Source organism: Brachycentrus maculatus, unplaced genomic scaffold (assembly GCF_059751285.1).
Source record: "Brachycentrus maculatus isolate JH-2025_06_01 unplaced genomic scaffold, ASM5975128v1 h1tg000172l, whole genome shotgun sequence".
NCBI lineage: Eukaryota > Metazoa > Arthropoda > Insecta > Trichoptera > Brachycentridae > Brachycentrus > Brachycentrus maculatus.
This window is the reverse complement of record NW_028280925.1, coordinates 2,007,630-2,023,669: the sequence shown is the minus strand read 5'-3', so window position 1 is coordinate 2,023,669 and position 16,040 is coordinate 2,007,630. Positions and strand designations below refer to the sequence as shown.

At 32.0% G+C, this 16,040-nt stretch overlaps 1 protein-coding gene across 5 annotated transcripts in view; it reads right to left on the bottom strand.

The window, feature by feature from the left end:
* The window catches only part of LOC148308295 (phosphatase and actin regulator 2), a 352,056-nt gene that overhangs the window by 302,661 nt on the left and 33,355 nt on the right, over positions 1–16,040 (bottom strand). The window contains exon 1 of one of the 5 annotated variants that reach the window (XM_088261998.1): positions 5,797–5,962. The exons of the other annotated variants lie outside the window; for them this stretch is intronic. Within the exon in view, the coding sequence (XP_088118124.1) occupies positions 5,797–5,851 (55 nt within the window). The 5' untranslated portion in view covers positions 5,852–5,962. Of the gene's footprint in view, positions 1–5,796; positions 5,963–16,040 lie in introns of those variants that run through there. 5 annotated transcript variants of the gene reach the window in all.

Genomic DNA, 16,040 nt, shown 5'->3' with positions numbered 1-16,040 from the left:
CGCCACTGTTTTGGTGCATTCCGCATCATTTTCAAGCATACGGTGTTTGAAAATTATGCTAAATGTATCGAAACATGTGTCATAATAGATTTAAGTAAAAGTGATATTTACCAAATAAAATTCAAAATCGAAAGATATTACATATGACCAAAAGGTTACTGGTGATAAATTAATGATTTTTTTTTAATAAATATTTATTTACATATTTAAAGGGATTTTTTATTTATAGGGATGTAACGCGGTAAAACAGCGTTCCGGCACTCGATTTTTTTTCAAATTTTTAAATTCAATTAGTTGAAACAATGTTTGAGCTTACGTAATTCAAATCTTTATTTATATATTTTCATCTCACCAATAGATGTCTCAAGTGAAGTTCAAGTGATTCAAGAATAATGTTTCAAAATTGGTTCATATATAAAGAACTTCTAAGAATTTGAGTAGTGTGGTTGTCAATAATGGGTAGAATTAGTGAATGTTACACGTGTGTAAAGTGATCACAACTAGCCAATGACGGTCGTCAGCCCCGTAAATGTCCAGATTTATGTCCATATTGTTCTTCATCTTTGATGAGATATCAAAAAATAATATTTAAATGATATTTGAATATTTATATGTTCCCTGTCAATTTTTTTATAAAATGTATTGATTGATATTATGACATTCAAATATTTTTCGTATGTCGAAGTCACTTAGTACGGATTCGAAGCACGTAATAAAATGTTCGTTTCGAAAAAACAACGTTAAATTTAACGCCGGGGATTGGAAACATCCCTCGCGTTACGGCATAGGTGGAAAACTTACAAAATACGTAATGCCTACTTAAAATGTCGTCTCGGAAATTTAGAGCGTACCTTGAGAATTTTTGATAGCGTGTTCAATGTGAAAAAAATTCAACATTGTCAAAATACAAAATGCTTAAGGTGAGGCATTATGAATGTGTGATTCATTATATTGAAATATCTGTAAAAGGTGTCTGACTTTTAACGGTCTATTGTAGACAAGGATCATGTTATATTTTGGAGTTATGAGTTTATAAGTGGCAATTACTCGTGAACCTCTTATGAGCTAACTTTCAATCTTTTAAACTTTATAGACTGGTTTCACGGTTTGTGATGGAATTTAATATTAATTTTTTAAATAATTTATTGTAAATAGCGCCATTTTCGTTTACTGTTACCTCAAGTTCTCTTTACTGTGATCAAATTAGGGAAATGATTGTGAAAATAATTTGGCAAACATTTTTTAAACTTTTTTTTAAAGATCATCTTACACTCACTGTTTTAAACTGTTAGTGGAAGAAAATTCCATGCCACCAGTCTTGAAACAGCAAAGGCACGTTGGTTAAATTTTGTTCGTAACCAGCGTTAGGCGTCTATCAACCTATTCGTGTGAAATGCACAGCTCCTTTATATACCTACACTGGACAGTTTATACTGTACCCTTTCGGGAAAGTGTAGCCAGTGCAGTTAGTGAAGTAGTGGAGTGATCTTACTAAAGGGTCCAAGTGAAGATTTCCATTACTTCAAAACTTTTTAATTTAGTTAAAAAGTTATTAAAAAATAAATTGGATGATTGATTTTTCGCCACCCTGAATCTGTTTGTATTGCCGATGTCTAGTTCACAAATATGAAATATGATTGACGTACGACGCCATTTGCAAAAATTATACGATAGGGTTTATATATATATATATATATATATATATATATATATATATATATATATATATATATATATATATATATATATATATATATATATATATATATATATATTAATATATATATATATATATATATATATATATATATATATATATATAAATATATATATATATATATATATATATATATATATATATATATATATATGTATATATATATATATATATATATATATATATATATATATATATTTATATATATATATATATATATATATATATATATATATATATATATATATATATATATATATATATATATATATATATATATCCGCACCCGAATGGTGCATAGGGTACTGCATTTTATAAACGCAGTGTTATCTTGATCTAATGATGAATGAAAGGTGATCAGCCCTACGCTTCAGGTACCAGTCCAGGGTAGTATTGAATAAATATTAGAGTGAAAAAATCACTTAAATTTATTAGACCCCCCCAGGAATCGTACCCGGGACCTCCAGAACGGTAGCCGAGCGTGCTGACCATTACACTACGGAGGCGGACGACGTACATGTATAAAAAGATCGCATTTTTACAAACTTCCTGTACTGCGCTAGTCACCCGAGGTGATTTTTTTTGTAATAAAATCTCACTAATAATGAAGTTTTAGGGGTTCTAGATTTTTTTAATTATATTTTTTATTTATTTCTTTTATTTTGCCATTTATAAGTACTTTATTATTTTTTCAATGTATAAATACATAACTTGTTCACAAATCTGGATTATCTCGAATCATAAGAGTTTATTTTTCACATTATTTTTTGACATACTAATGTAAGAGTTTCTGCTTTACTAACCTTTACAGATGCTTCTTTTCATCTCACCAATAGATGTCTCTAGTGAAGTTATAGTGATTCAAGAACAATGTTTCAAAATTGGTTTATACATAACTTCCAAGAATCGGAGTAGTGTGGTTGTCAATCATGGGTAGAATGAGTGAATTTTACACTGTATAAAATGATTATTTAAAACAGCCTATGACGGTCGTCATCCCCGTAAATGCCCAGACTTCCATATTCTTCTTCATCTTTGATGAAATGTCAAAAAAAATATAAATGCTTTGTTTATATTAAAAATCTGAAGATGCACCAACATTTGATGCAATTTTATTTCCATATGGCACGCGATATATTATTACATTGAGAAAAAATATATATTCTCTCTGCCTACCCCTACGAGGCAAGGGCGTGATGGTTAGTTAGTTAACAAATCGTATTATATTTGTAAGGTTGAAGTTTTCGTAGCTGTGCAGAAATAGGTAAAATTATTATTTGGTTAAATGTACGTAGAAACTGTGTTTGGCTGTCCAAACTTAAAACACAGTAAGGGACATTTTTTATAGTACTTTTTTTTTGCATTTTTGGACTAAGTAGATTCTAATTAGTCTAAAAATGCAAAAAAAACGTACCACAAAAAATGTCCCTTACTGTGTTTTGAGTTTGGACAGCCGTGTTAGGATGGTGAAAAATGCTAGATGTATGGAAAATAATATTGATGGAATATCGCGGACAACAATACGACATCTATGTATGTAAATAAGTCAAGGCCGACTCAAAGCCTGAAACGTAAATTTGAAAATAGGAAGAGAAAATATTTTGGAATCTGAATCGAAGGTTCCATGTCTCCGAACATAATGTAATAACTTTGGCTATGCCTTAAAATTTTATCTCCGCAATCCTCATCCGTAGAATAATTTCACGGGATAACAGCGGGATATAGGAGAGGTGGCGAGGGTGAAGGATGATAGTAAAGCAGAGAATGAAGGAATCAGCGATGGAACGGAAGGGTTTTGTGGGAGGCCACAAATTTGCATAGTATTACTACCTTATCCCCACTAAACAAACACTTCACACTCACGATCTCTGATTTGAATTGATTTTAATAAATACCCCCATGAACCACTATCCGCCCACTCCGAGTTTTAAAATAAATTTTGTTATTAATGAATCAAACATATATCGCTCATCGGGAATATTATATCGCTCACTCCTTTCAAGAACGTCATAAATCAAAAAAACTTAATTTTTCAGGAGAACGTTTTTAAAATGTAAAAATATAATACAATGTATTAAAAATAAATATCAAGCCACTTATTGAACTTTTTACTGTGCAACAGATCTTTTTAAGTAAAACCAGAAGGTTTTTTCTCCATTTGAAAAATATTTAGTAAGTATGTTTAAAAAATTAATTAAACAATATCTTTTCATCAAAATGCAAAAACAACACATTCTGCCCTGTAGCGGGAAAATATTATGTTAAAAATATGCCTCTTTTGCTAGGATATAGTACATTATCTGGGCATTCCGAAAACATGTACAACTGAAAATTGTCGATTTTTGATTTATGACGTTCTTCAAAGGAGTGAGCGATATATATATTTTTTTAATAGAGAAATATTTCTGTTTTTATTATTATACTCACAATTTTATACTATTTGTCAGACTAAGTGGCTTATTTCAAAATAGGTACCAAATTGTGGTAGAGTGAGTTCGAACCGAGAAACTCTGACTCAAGAGACCGCGACACTAACCACAACCCGACAGACACATTTTTATGCGGCGGACGTAGTGGAAAATATAAGCAGAGTAAGATCGAGGAAAACTAGATATGATCAAGTATTTAAAATACTTGAAAGTGGTCAGGTCAGGAGTCGGAAATAATCGGCAGGTATGTATGAGGAGATGCGTGAATGTGAAAAAGGAGAATAATGTTTGCAAAGACATGTTAGTGTAGCGTTCTATTCTCTCTGCCTACCCCTGCGGGAAGCGGTGTGATCGTTAGTTAAAAATCAAATGTCACAGATTAAAATGAAATGATTTTTTTATAGACCAGCAAAACCTAGCCACATGTTGCTGTGGCTCAGTCTGGTTAAATGGATAAGAAAGAAAACGGAAAACACACATTTTTATTATGTTTAATTTCACTATGCTTGTGATGATATAAAAAAAGTAAAAATCTGTGAAACACAAACGCAATGAAAAACAATGGTTGACAGCATCTGTCAAAAAGCACGCTGTCTGCCATGAGCAATGTTTAGTATTTTGCGTATTGCTGATGCGTTCAACAGATAGCGCTGCCATAGTAGTAAAAAAACTTATTTTAAAAAGGTTTTCCCTGTCACAGGCAGGTATTCGAATGCAATGTTGTGCAATAGGTGTAGGACCTGTTTTAAAAAAAGAATAAAACATGAATAAATGAACCACCTGTTTTTTTTCAATTCATTTTCACGTTTTGTTCATATTTGCATTTCAGATACTCTTGCTTTAGAAACAAAGACAAAACAAAATTTCGGTAATAAATTAGGCAGTATGACTTTTTATGTAGATAACATGTTATGGCTGAGAGAACAGTTAACATTATGCGATAAGTATTATGTATGTATTAGGTGTATACGATGTGGTTCAACATATCGCTCACTCCTTTCAAGAACGTCATAAATCAAAAATCGTCAATTTTCAGTTGTGAATTTTCTCGGAATGCCCAGAAAATGTACTATATCCCAGCAAAAACGGCATATTTTTAACTTAATATTTATCCGCTACAGGGCAGAAAGTGTATTTTTTGCATTTTGAAGAAAAGGTTTTGTTTAATTATTTTTTTAAAATATACTTAATATTTTTCAAATGGAGAAAAAACCTTCAGGTTTTACATAAAAAGATCTGTTGCACAGTAAAAAGTTTAATAAGTGGCTTTATATATATATTTTTAATACATTGTATTGTATTTTTAAACTTTAAAAACGTTCTCCTGAAATATCAATTTTTTTGATTTGTGACGTTCTTGAAAGGAGTGAGCGATATATTTATAAAAGTTAACATTACCTGTTTCACTCAAAAAATATTGAAGGCATTGTGCACATACGGCTATTAATACAATCCTTCCATATACTTATATTTATTGATAAAGGTGTATATCGTAGTCGTACAGGAGAAAGTGATCAACTAACAAAACCTAAAATGTTCAGGAGGGCCATTTAAGTCACTTTTACTTGGCAACAAAATAAACATAATTTTTTTTTTATTTATGACGTTCTTGAAAAGAGTGAGCGATATATTTATAAAAGTTAACATTACCTGTTTCACTCTCCACGCTAACTTTCCGTATACTATTGCTGAATCTCCTTAACATCTTGGGAACACGCGTCACACTTGGGAACCAAGATTCACAGTTCCGTTAAATTCACATTTCCATAAAGTACCGAAAAAAATCGGCGAAACCGAGTTTGTAGTTGTACAGTGATGTGTTATTCGTATGACTGATTTTGATAAGGTTTTGTGTTTGTTATCAAGTGTCTAGAGCAAGTACAGCCAACCAATGGGAGGCGAATATTCAGTGATTATCTACGTCTTATCATATTAAATTATAATTATTTACACAGTTCTTAGAAGAAGCTACAGTAGCGCAGGTTGACATCAAATAATCATGATATTTGGTGTTTTTTAAAGTACAAGTCTCCAAGAAGGTTTTTTTTAGCATTTGAACTGGTTATGTATGAAAACCTTATCTTTATTTTTACACAAATGTGAAATCGTAATAATTTTATTTTAATGACATGATGATGGAGTAATTTTCCGAAACTGGTAGTCACAAATAAGTGTTTATGGTATTACACAAACTAAACAATGGATGATAAGGAGAATGTTCTATTACCATACCACAAAGTTATCAATGCTTTTAATATACAAAATATTCTTACGTATGGTTTGGGTAAGCGCGCTTGATGTAGTATTTTACGAAAATGGCGCTATACAAATTATCCAAATTTAATATTTTTATTATTTGGAAACAATTACCTTGACCGCAGGGACCATACATAAATTGAGATGTGCACAGTGGTCTATGGAGAGACAAATCCTTGGCATAAATATGATGAGATAAAATCAGGAATCAAGAAATCTGACGCCTGACAAAGGTTGTCAATGTGATAGATCGCGTTGCCAGATTGAAATAGCAATGGGCGGGTCATATTGCGAAACAGGAAATGGACAGATGGGTATCCAGATTTCTGCGGAGGAAACCATGGGACATGAAAAGAGGAATAGGCCGACCCAGAAAATATGGGCCGATGACATTTCCCCGTCGCGGGTAGTAAGTGGATCAAAACTGCCCGAACGAGAGAAGTCTGAAAAATATTAGAAGAAGCTTATATCCACCAGTGGAGAGACGGCTGACAAATAAGAAGAAGAAGAAGTCTCCAAACGTTGTCAACTCATGATTACCACAATTCGAACACTTTCTGTGCCTTCACGAATACATACAGTGGATGGCTATTATTTTGAGGCGATACGTTCATTGTCGGTTTTTAGTAGCATATCAAAGTGGCAGATATCAGTCTGTTTCTGTCTTATGTCATGCCGTCGCTTATTTTCGATATTTTCGTTTACAATCAATTATGTCGGCTCAAGGTGAAGTAACCTGTCTGTAATTCATAATCTACAAATTTTCGAAATAGCGTTGCCAGGTTGCAATTTCGAAAATACTGGAAAGTCCACCATATGCATTCGTAAACACATTTGTGTGTTAATACACTATGGCATCACTTGTTATCCACGGTAAAAAGTACCAGTAACCTGTGTGCATTAGACATTACACAAAAATATCCTGTCATACTTCTTGTGATATTAACGACGGCGTTGATTCTGGAGTTATACCATATATTATTTAAATTAATTATTTTCACCGGTGTACTTTAGATACTAATCTTTTAGACTCCAAAATTTTGGAGAGCTTTACATCGTCTTAATTAACACCATCAAAGAAAGTAAGCTAAAACGAGATCCAAAACGAAAAGAGCTTAATTTAAATAATTTTGTATAAACATTTGTTAAACGTATGGTTTTACAGACTTACGAGGGTTTTATTAATGTTCACCTGCTGCTTCAAACTTTCAATAATGAAATGAGCTTTTTTGTTCATTATTTAATTTGAAGGACACATTTATTATTATTACTCAATTTAATTTTAATTTAATTTTTTTATTTATGTATCTTGAACATATCAATGTAAAATAGAATTTAAGAGAATATTGTATCGACCTTTACAATTTTTTATATGTGACTTCTTCATTCACTGACCCATATCGGCACTTAGTAATGCATAGGATATCCCATTGAATATGTACAATAATTCAATTCAATAATTGATTGTAATTTGAACGTTTATTATCTCAAGGAAGACGATCAGTCCTGCGCTTCGGGTTCTGGTCGGGATATTAAATGAAAACTAGGATGAATAAATGTGATACTAAACAATTTAAAAATATATAATATTCATTTCCATTTCCCTGGGAATCAAATTCTGGACCTCCACATCGGTAGCCAAAACTCCTAACTACTACACTATGAAGGCGAATTTAAACACAGTATTTTTTTTTACTATTGTTGAAATACCTACCAAAAATTCGAAAGGATCTGGGCCGTTTATAAACATCAATATTTGTAAAAAGGATTCGCAATAAGCACAGCAATCTAGTCCATTATAAATATCTCATCTAAGTTCGTTAGACGGTCTTATCCGTCGTATAATCTCAACAGTTTAAATACAAATAAACTTCCAAATTTCTTCAACATTAGTTGTAAGAAAAAGATTTAAAACAAGTAGAATTAAAGTATCAGATTTTTACCCTACTTTCAAACAAAGCAAAGCATCCACTTCGCCACCATATAATTACGAATCTTGCATTATAAACACAAATTTATTTGTACAAAAAATACGTTGTATTTGTGAATCCTACAGCAATCATCCAACTTTATAAGCGATTCTACATTTCGGAATATCCCCGGAGTAGAAAGTAACTAAAGTAATTTAAAATTCTGATATAATTATGAAATGGTCGAGGGAGGGCTCAGGCTTTGATGTTCTCAGCGATGCTTGTGCGTAAGCAAAGAGAAAATAATAAGCTATTTTTCAATTCAACTCATCGCATGGTTAACATAGAAGTAACATGATAACCACGCCTATAAAAGTAACATGACTTTTAAAGCATTTCCATAATAATTCAAGCGTGAAACATAATGAGACATGATTAAATAAAAATCTATTTTCTCAAACCGTGAGAATTCACCCGTTTCAGCATAGTATTAAATATACATATTATGAATTAATGTAAAAAGGGATAGTCTTTTCCCGCCTTTCAAATTACTATGTTTTCAAATACTTGATTAACAAGGCTTTCAAGGATTTTTATTTTGCGCATACGCAAATGCGAGAATACATTTAAAAAATGTTTCTTCTTAGTGAGATGAAAAGAAAAATAAAATCCGATACTAAATAATATTTTACTAAGGATATTTAAGCACACACACACACATTTTTTTAGGTAAGCTTAAGTAGCTTGGGTTTTAAAATCAAATAGCAATCAAGTTATGGGACAAATCTAGAACCCGAACTTAAAGTCTGCGACACTATCTAAGGCAGTGTTCCGTAACTTTTTCTGTTCAAAGTACACCTGCCAAATAAAGAAATTTCAGAGGTACACCAAAGAAAAAAAAGTTTATTTATTACTGATTTATTATCAAAATATAATGCGAAAACATATATCATTAAAAAAAGTTTATTTATTATCTCCACAAACTAGACTTTTTCCGCGGCACACCAACTAATCACCACGGTACTTTGCGGAACAATGATCTTAGGGACCACATCCCGATACATCGATACGTGTTATAACTGAAGAAAGAACATATATCGCTCACTCCTTTCAAGAACGTCACAAATCAAAAATCGTCAATTTTCAGTTGTGCATGTTTTCGGAATGCCCAGAAAATGTACTATATCCCAGCAAAAGAGGCATATTTTTAACTAAATATTTACCTGCTACAGGGAAGAAAGTGTTGTTTTTGCATTTTGAAAAAAATGTATTGTTTAATTATTTTTTTAAACGCACTAAATGTTTTTCAAATGGAGAAAAAACCTTCAGGTTTTTACCTAAGAAGATCTGTTGCACAGAAAAAGTTCAATAAGTGGTTTGATATTTATTTTTAATATATTGTATTATATTTTTAAACTTTAAAAACGTTCTCCTGAAAAATCAAGTTTTTTGATTTATGACGTTCTTGAAAGGAGTGAGCGATATGTATATATATTATATATATATATATATATATATATATATATATATATATATATATATATATATATATATATATATATATATATACTACTACCACTACTACTACCATCACGCCGTTTCCCCGCAGGGGTAGGCAGAGAGGATGGAACGCCACACTCTTCTGTCCTGACATACACTCCTAGCCTCCTTCACATCCATACATCTAGTCATACATGCCCTCCGATTACGCAGACTTTTGACACCGCCAGATTTTAGGTTAGGCTGATTAATCTGATCGTGCCAAGTCTTTTTCGGTCGTCCACGTTCTGTTTTCCCTCTCACATTCGCCACATATATTTTCTATATATATATATATATATATATATATATATATATATATATATATATATATATATATATATATATATATATATATATATACAATACAAGGTACCTACCTTAGCCGTTCAGCAAGTTTCATTTGAAATACGTCAGAAACGATCGATATTTGACAGTTTGTTTGACGTTTCAATATAATTTGACACTTCTCTGGCTTGTACCTTATTTTAAGCGTCTACGCTATGCTACGTTTATACGTACTGACTTGCGTTTTCACATGTTAGACTTTCTTACGATGATGTAAATTATTGGTATTGTTTTTTGAACGACAGAAGGAAATATTTCGCTCATTTATTTCATAAACAAAATTTGTACGTATTTCACTGAAACGATGTATGAAAGCTTTTATTTCTAAAATATTTATAGGAGATTGTGTGGAAAAAAAAGATATTGCGTATACTCAGATTATGAAAAGCATTTTTTTTGCGATCGGTGGAAATCGAACCCACGACTTAAATTTCGTTTTCAGGCATGTAGTCAATTTCGCCATGGCGGTTATATAATATATCCCAACGCCTGTTCTTTTTATTATTCATTAACACACTCAACAAAATCTCCAATACATAAAGAAAGACTACAGAAAAAAGAAGAAGAATATAAGAATATATTTTGTATTTTAAAAGCATTGTTAACTTTGTGGTATGGCGATATAACTCTCCTTATCATTCATCATTCACTTTGTGTAATACCATTTAAAAACACTACTTCACGACTACCGTTTTTGGAATAATCATTCCATCATCAAGTCTACGTCGGTCTACATTTTACCTGATGATGGAATAATTATTCCGAAACCGGTAGTCATGAAGTAGTGTTTTAAAGTAGTACTATACAAATTCAACAATTATGATTATAAGGAGAGTATGAAAATAATAATACATGATATGAAAACGTAATATGTACGGTAACAAAACATACTGCAGAAGAATGAATACATTATCAACATGGAAAAAGAGGAACCGTTGTTTTGCTTGAAAACCTGGCACCTTACCAAGATCTGGAAACTAGACTAGGGCATGCAAAGTTGCCCGAAACTTGCATTAACGTTAAATCGGAAAATACGAGGTTTACCGATATTTTACCGGTAAACATGATAATGCTGAAAGGTGAATATTTTATATAATAAAAAATTACAACTCTTTAGTTTTTCCACATTTATTTTATTTGATAAGTGGCCAGTTATGTATGGTATGTTATATAGATTTTGTCTAGTCTCTCGGTCACTGGTCAAATAAAGTAAATGTGACAAAAACCATATCGTTGTTATTTTACTATATAAAATGCAGATTTATTTCACCAAGAACATTTGTCCACACAAAAACATAAATTAAATAAATATTTATATTTAATATATAATATTTAATCTATAAAAACATAATAATAATATCATATTTATGTTGTTATTATAGATATGTCGAACTACAGATGGGTCGTCACTAAGATCTCTATATTTTTAGCACCAATAAATTTTAAAAAGTAGTTAGACTATACCCATAATGATTCTTAGTTCAAAAGAATCTCACCATTAAGTAAAAACTGATATTTGAATATGCACATATCGCGCATTCCTTTCAAGAACGTCATAAATCAAAAATAGTCAATTTTCAGTTGTGCATGTTTTCGGAATGCCCAGAAAATGTACTATATCCCAGCAAAAGAGACATATTTTTAACTTAATATTTACCCGCTACAGGGCAAAAAATGTTGTTTTTGCATTTTGAAAAAAAGGTATTGTTAATTATTTTTTAAAATAAACTGAATATTTTTCAAATGGAGAAAAAACCTGTTACACAGTAAAAAGTCCAATAAGTGGCTTTATATTTATTTTTAATACATTGTGTTGTATTAAAAATACTTTAAAAACGTTCTCCTGAAAAATCAAGTTTTTTGATTTATGACGTTCTTGAAAGGAGTGAGCGATATATCTTATTCATAAAAAAAACATAATTAAAATTAATTTGAGATTGAATATTGATTTTGAAAATGGTCAATACATGAGTCTTCGACGCACGTGCACACTTTGTTATTGAATAAACAAAAAATATAACACAAAATTCTAAGTAAATTAACCAAAAAAAAATACAACCAAACGCTTTCGCTTCTCCAATATCATACATTGAAATATTATTATATTTACCTTTGAAATTTACAAATATTTTTTTCCTATTTAACAGGCATTAAGAAAATCATTTACTAATTATTTGATAGTGGATTTCAGCCGTATTTACCAAGCACACCGGTTTACCGAAGCCGGTATTGCATACCCTGAACTAGAACAAGAGATGGCGTACTCGTACGCTGAGTTTTGAAAACAAATTAATATTGGCCATACGGGAATACTATACGAGAACGTTAGGGGTTGGCGTAAGGAACCCGGCTACTATCTACTACTATACTTGCTGAAATAAATATGAGGTGCGGAAAATTTGCGATTACGTATAGTGAGCAGAGCTATGAAAATTATGAGATTGTTATTATTCGAGTTAAGGAAACACAGTTCCGTAAGTGGTACGATTATATTGCATAACACGTTTTATTGATTTTAGATACGAACATTGAGTTGAATCAAATATAAGTTCATTTGCTAATAATCTACAAAAAATGAGCGGTGAAACATTATTTAATTATTTTTTTTAAACCAACAAATTATATTCCTAAAAAATCTTATTTCAATACACATATATTTTTTTAATGTGCGTAGAAATACGTCCGACCTCTAGCGTAGCCGATCGCTTACTGAATCATCCAGTTTGCGAGTTTCCCTTTTATTATTTATTTTAACCATATCAGCTTTCTATATGGAGCATATGAAGTCCACAAACTGTCTCCAAGCTTATCTATCGGCTGCCAGCTCCTTTGCATCCTCCCAAGTTCTGAAGAGAACTGCTTACGAATCGACTACTGTATCATCCATTTTGCGAGTTGTCCCTTTTATTATTTATTTAAACCACATCCGCTCCCTATGTGGAGCATATGGAGTCCACAAACTGTCTCCAAGCTTTTCTATCGGCTGCCAGCTCCTTTGCATCCTCCCAAGTTCTGAAGAGAACTGCTGACGATTCGTCAGCAGTGGTCGTCCTGGACGACGCGAACCTGATGCCTTGTAAAACAGGCAAGCTTGATGGCGGCTCTCGGGAGGTATGCGGAGTACATGGCCTAGCCAACTGAATCGCCTTTACTTGACAACAGTTGTGACAAAGATTTACTGCGTCCTACGCCTTATCTCTCCACACCTCACAAAGTCATACCTACGCACGCCTAAAATTCTTCGCAGACACCTATTCTCAAAGCTAAGTACACAGCTGCTATGGGCCCTTGTAAGGTGGCATGTAGAGTTTCCTCTTAACCTTTCCGGGAGTGCAAAAATTGATGTCCGACTTTCTCTGGGGAGTGGTTCTTTATACATGAAAAAAATATTTTTTCATTAAATCGATGTATTATGAAAATAGAAGTTATGTTAAAATAATTAAAGAAAAAAAGACACCCCTTCGAAATATTTTTCAATTATGACAAAACTACACACAAATATCCACAGATGTCATTGCTATACAAGTTACATCATACTAACTGACAGACGGACTTCGACGTTCATTAACGTCGATTCTCCTTGAAGGAAAAATCGCACTGTCGTTCATTTACGTCCATACTCCCGGACTAATGATTAAAAATAATCCGGATACTTTTTTCGCACAAAAGAGTCATGTCACGATTATTGAATAATGCTTGCACTAACATAACGTATTAGAGAAGCACTATTGAGGTTAAATGGGTTAATCGCTCTGTTGTTACAGTCGTAGCGAGATACGCGACCGTAACGAGACGGATCAATTTACTTATTTTTATGAACAGACTTAAAATCACAAAACTTCCTCCGAAGAGCTTTTCTTTGGGCTTACTTTTACACAAGGCCGCGTATCATATCTCGGTTGAATTTATAAACCATCGTAACATTTTACAAGAAAAAAGTTTTGAGTCGCTTTTTATTGAAACAGTAAAAAAAAAAAAAATTACATATTTCTGGAAATAATTACGTAGAAAACAAATTACGAAATACATTTTAAAAAATGGTAGAAACATGAACAGTAAAATAACTAACGAACAAACAAACACGCCGCTTCTCCGCAGGGGTAGACAGAGAGAGTGGAACGCCACACCAATCTGTATTTGCAAACATTCTTCGCCTATTCCACATCTCCTTACACACACTTGCCGCTTATTTTGACCCCTTTCCTGACCGCTCTTACGTATTTGAAATACTTGATAGTGACAAGTTTCCCTAGGTCTTCTTCTGCTTCTATTACCAACCACATTCACCTCATAAATTTGATTTACTATTCTTTCTTCACGCATTCCATTCACATGCCCAAACCATCTCAACACGCCATTAAAAATTTTATCGATTTTGCTTATCTAGCTTAATTTATATTTTATTTAATTTTGCACTTTTTCCTAAAATAACCATTTCAACTTCTATCAAACCACGTTTAGCCGCACGTTCATTTGAGAGATTGCATTTCGGCTGCATTCGGTAAGGATCGATTGCAATATTTCATAAACTGGGAGACGCCTGAAAACATGAACATGAACATTTTCTATTTTTTACGACGCTCATAATTTGACCAGTTATTTTATTCACATCTTAAGTGTGTCCAAATCCTCGATCAAAAATCAATAAAATAAACAAAAACAAAACTTATCCAATTTATGGAAGCACGGTTTGGTTTTCAACCATTTAAAATGGTGAAAACAATTTAAATATTGAAATATACTCTCTTTCTGAAATAATACTTCCTTAACACTTGTTAATAAATGTTTTAAGCACATCATAAATCCATCATTCTCTTCTGACGAGCGGTGGATTAAAAATAAACCCTTGTATTAATAATGACTAAGGTTGTGAGAGACGCAGTTGCCATTTTGTAGACGTTGTACCAATCATTATTCAGTTGGTAATTAGATTCAAGCCATTAGCGATAATCCTTCGCTAATTATAATATGCCCTACAAGAGATACTAATTTATTTTTACATGCGTTTTATTTACCTTGATGTAGCTTATAAATATGAGACGAAGGTATCAAATGTTTTTCACGAAAATAACTAAGTAACTAACTAACCATCACGCCGCTTCCCCGCAGGGGTAGGCAGAGATAATAGAACGCCACACCAATATGTCCATGCAAACAATCTTTGCCTCTTTCATGTTCATGTATTAGACTCCTGACATGACCACTTTCAAGTATTTTAAATACTTGATCGTGCCAAATGTTTCTCGGTGTTCCTCTGCTTATGTTACCAACCATATTCGCCTCATAAATTTATTTTAATATTCTTTCCTCACTCATTCCATTCACATGTTTTTACCATCTCAACACACCTTTCTTAATTTCATCGGTAATGCTTATCTCAGCCTTGCATTATTTCCTTATATATTATTAGAACATCTATCATACATCGTTTTGCCGCAAATTCGTATAAGAAGTCGCAACAATCCTACTACATTCAGTCTACTTTCATCCTGTATATTTTTACACGAATAAAACTTAATAAATTTTTCTCAAATCTCAAAACAAATATCATAAGTTTGTTGAATAAGCTCTCCCTGTAAACAATATACGAATTCTGCGTTAAAATATCACCATTTTTTTTCCAATAACCCGTCTAATGCTCTAGTTTATAATTATTTCACATAAATCTTATAAAAAACTAAGTATAAAAATATTATTAATTAACGATGTAAACGGATTTTTCTGACGCACTTCTTTCGACAACACAGTGTTTTTTTGTTGATTTATTTTTCACTACGAACTTGACATTGACAGTACGCAATTTGTTGAAAATTTAAACTAAGTCGACTGAAAAAGCTCTAG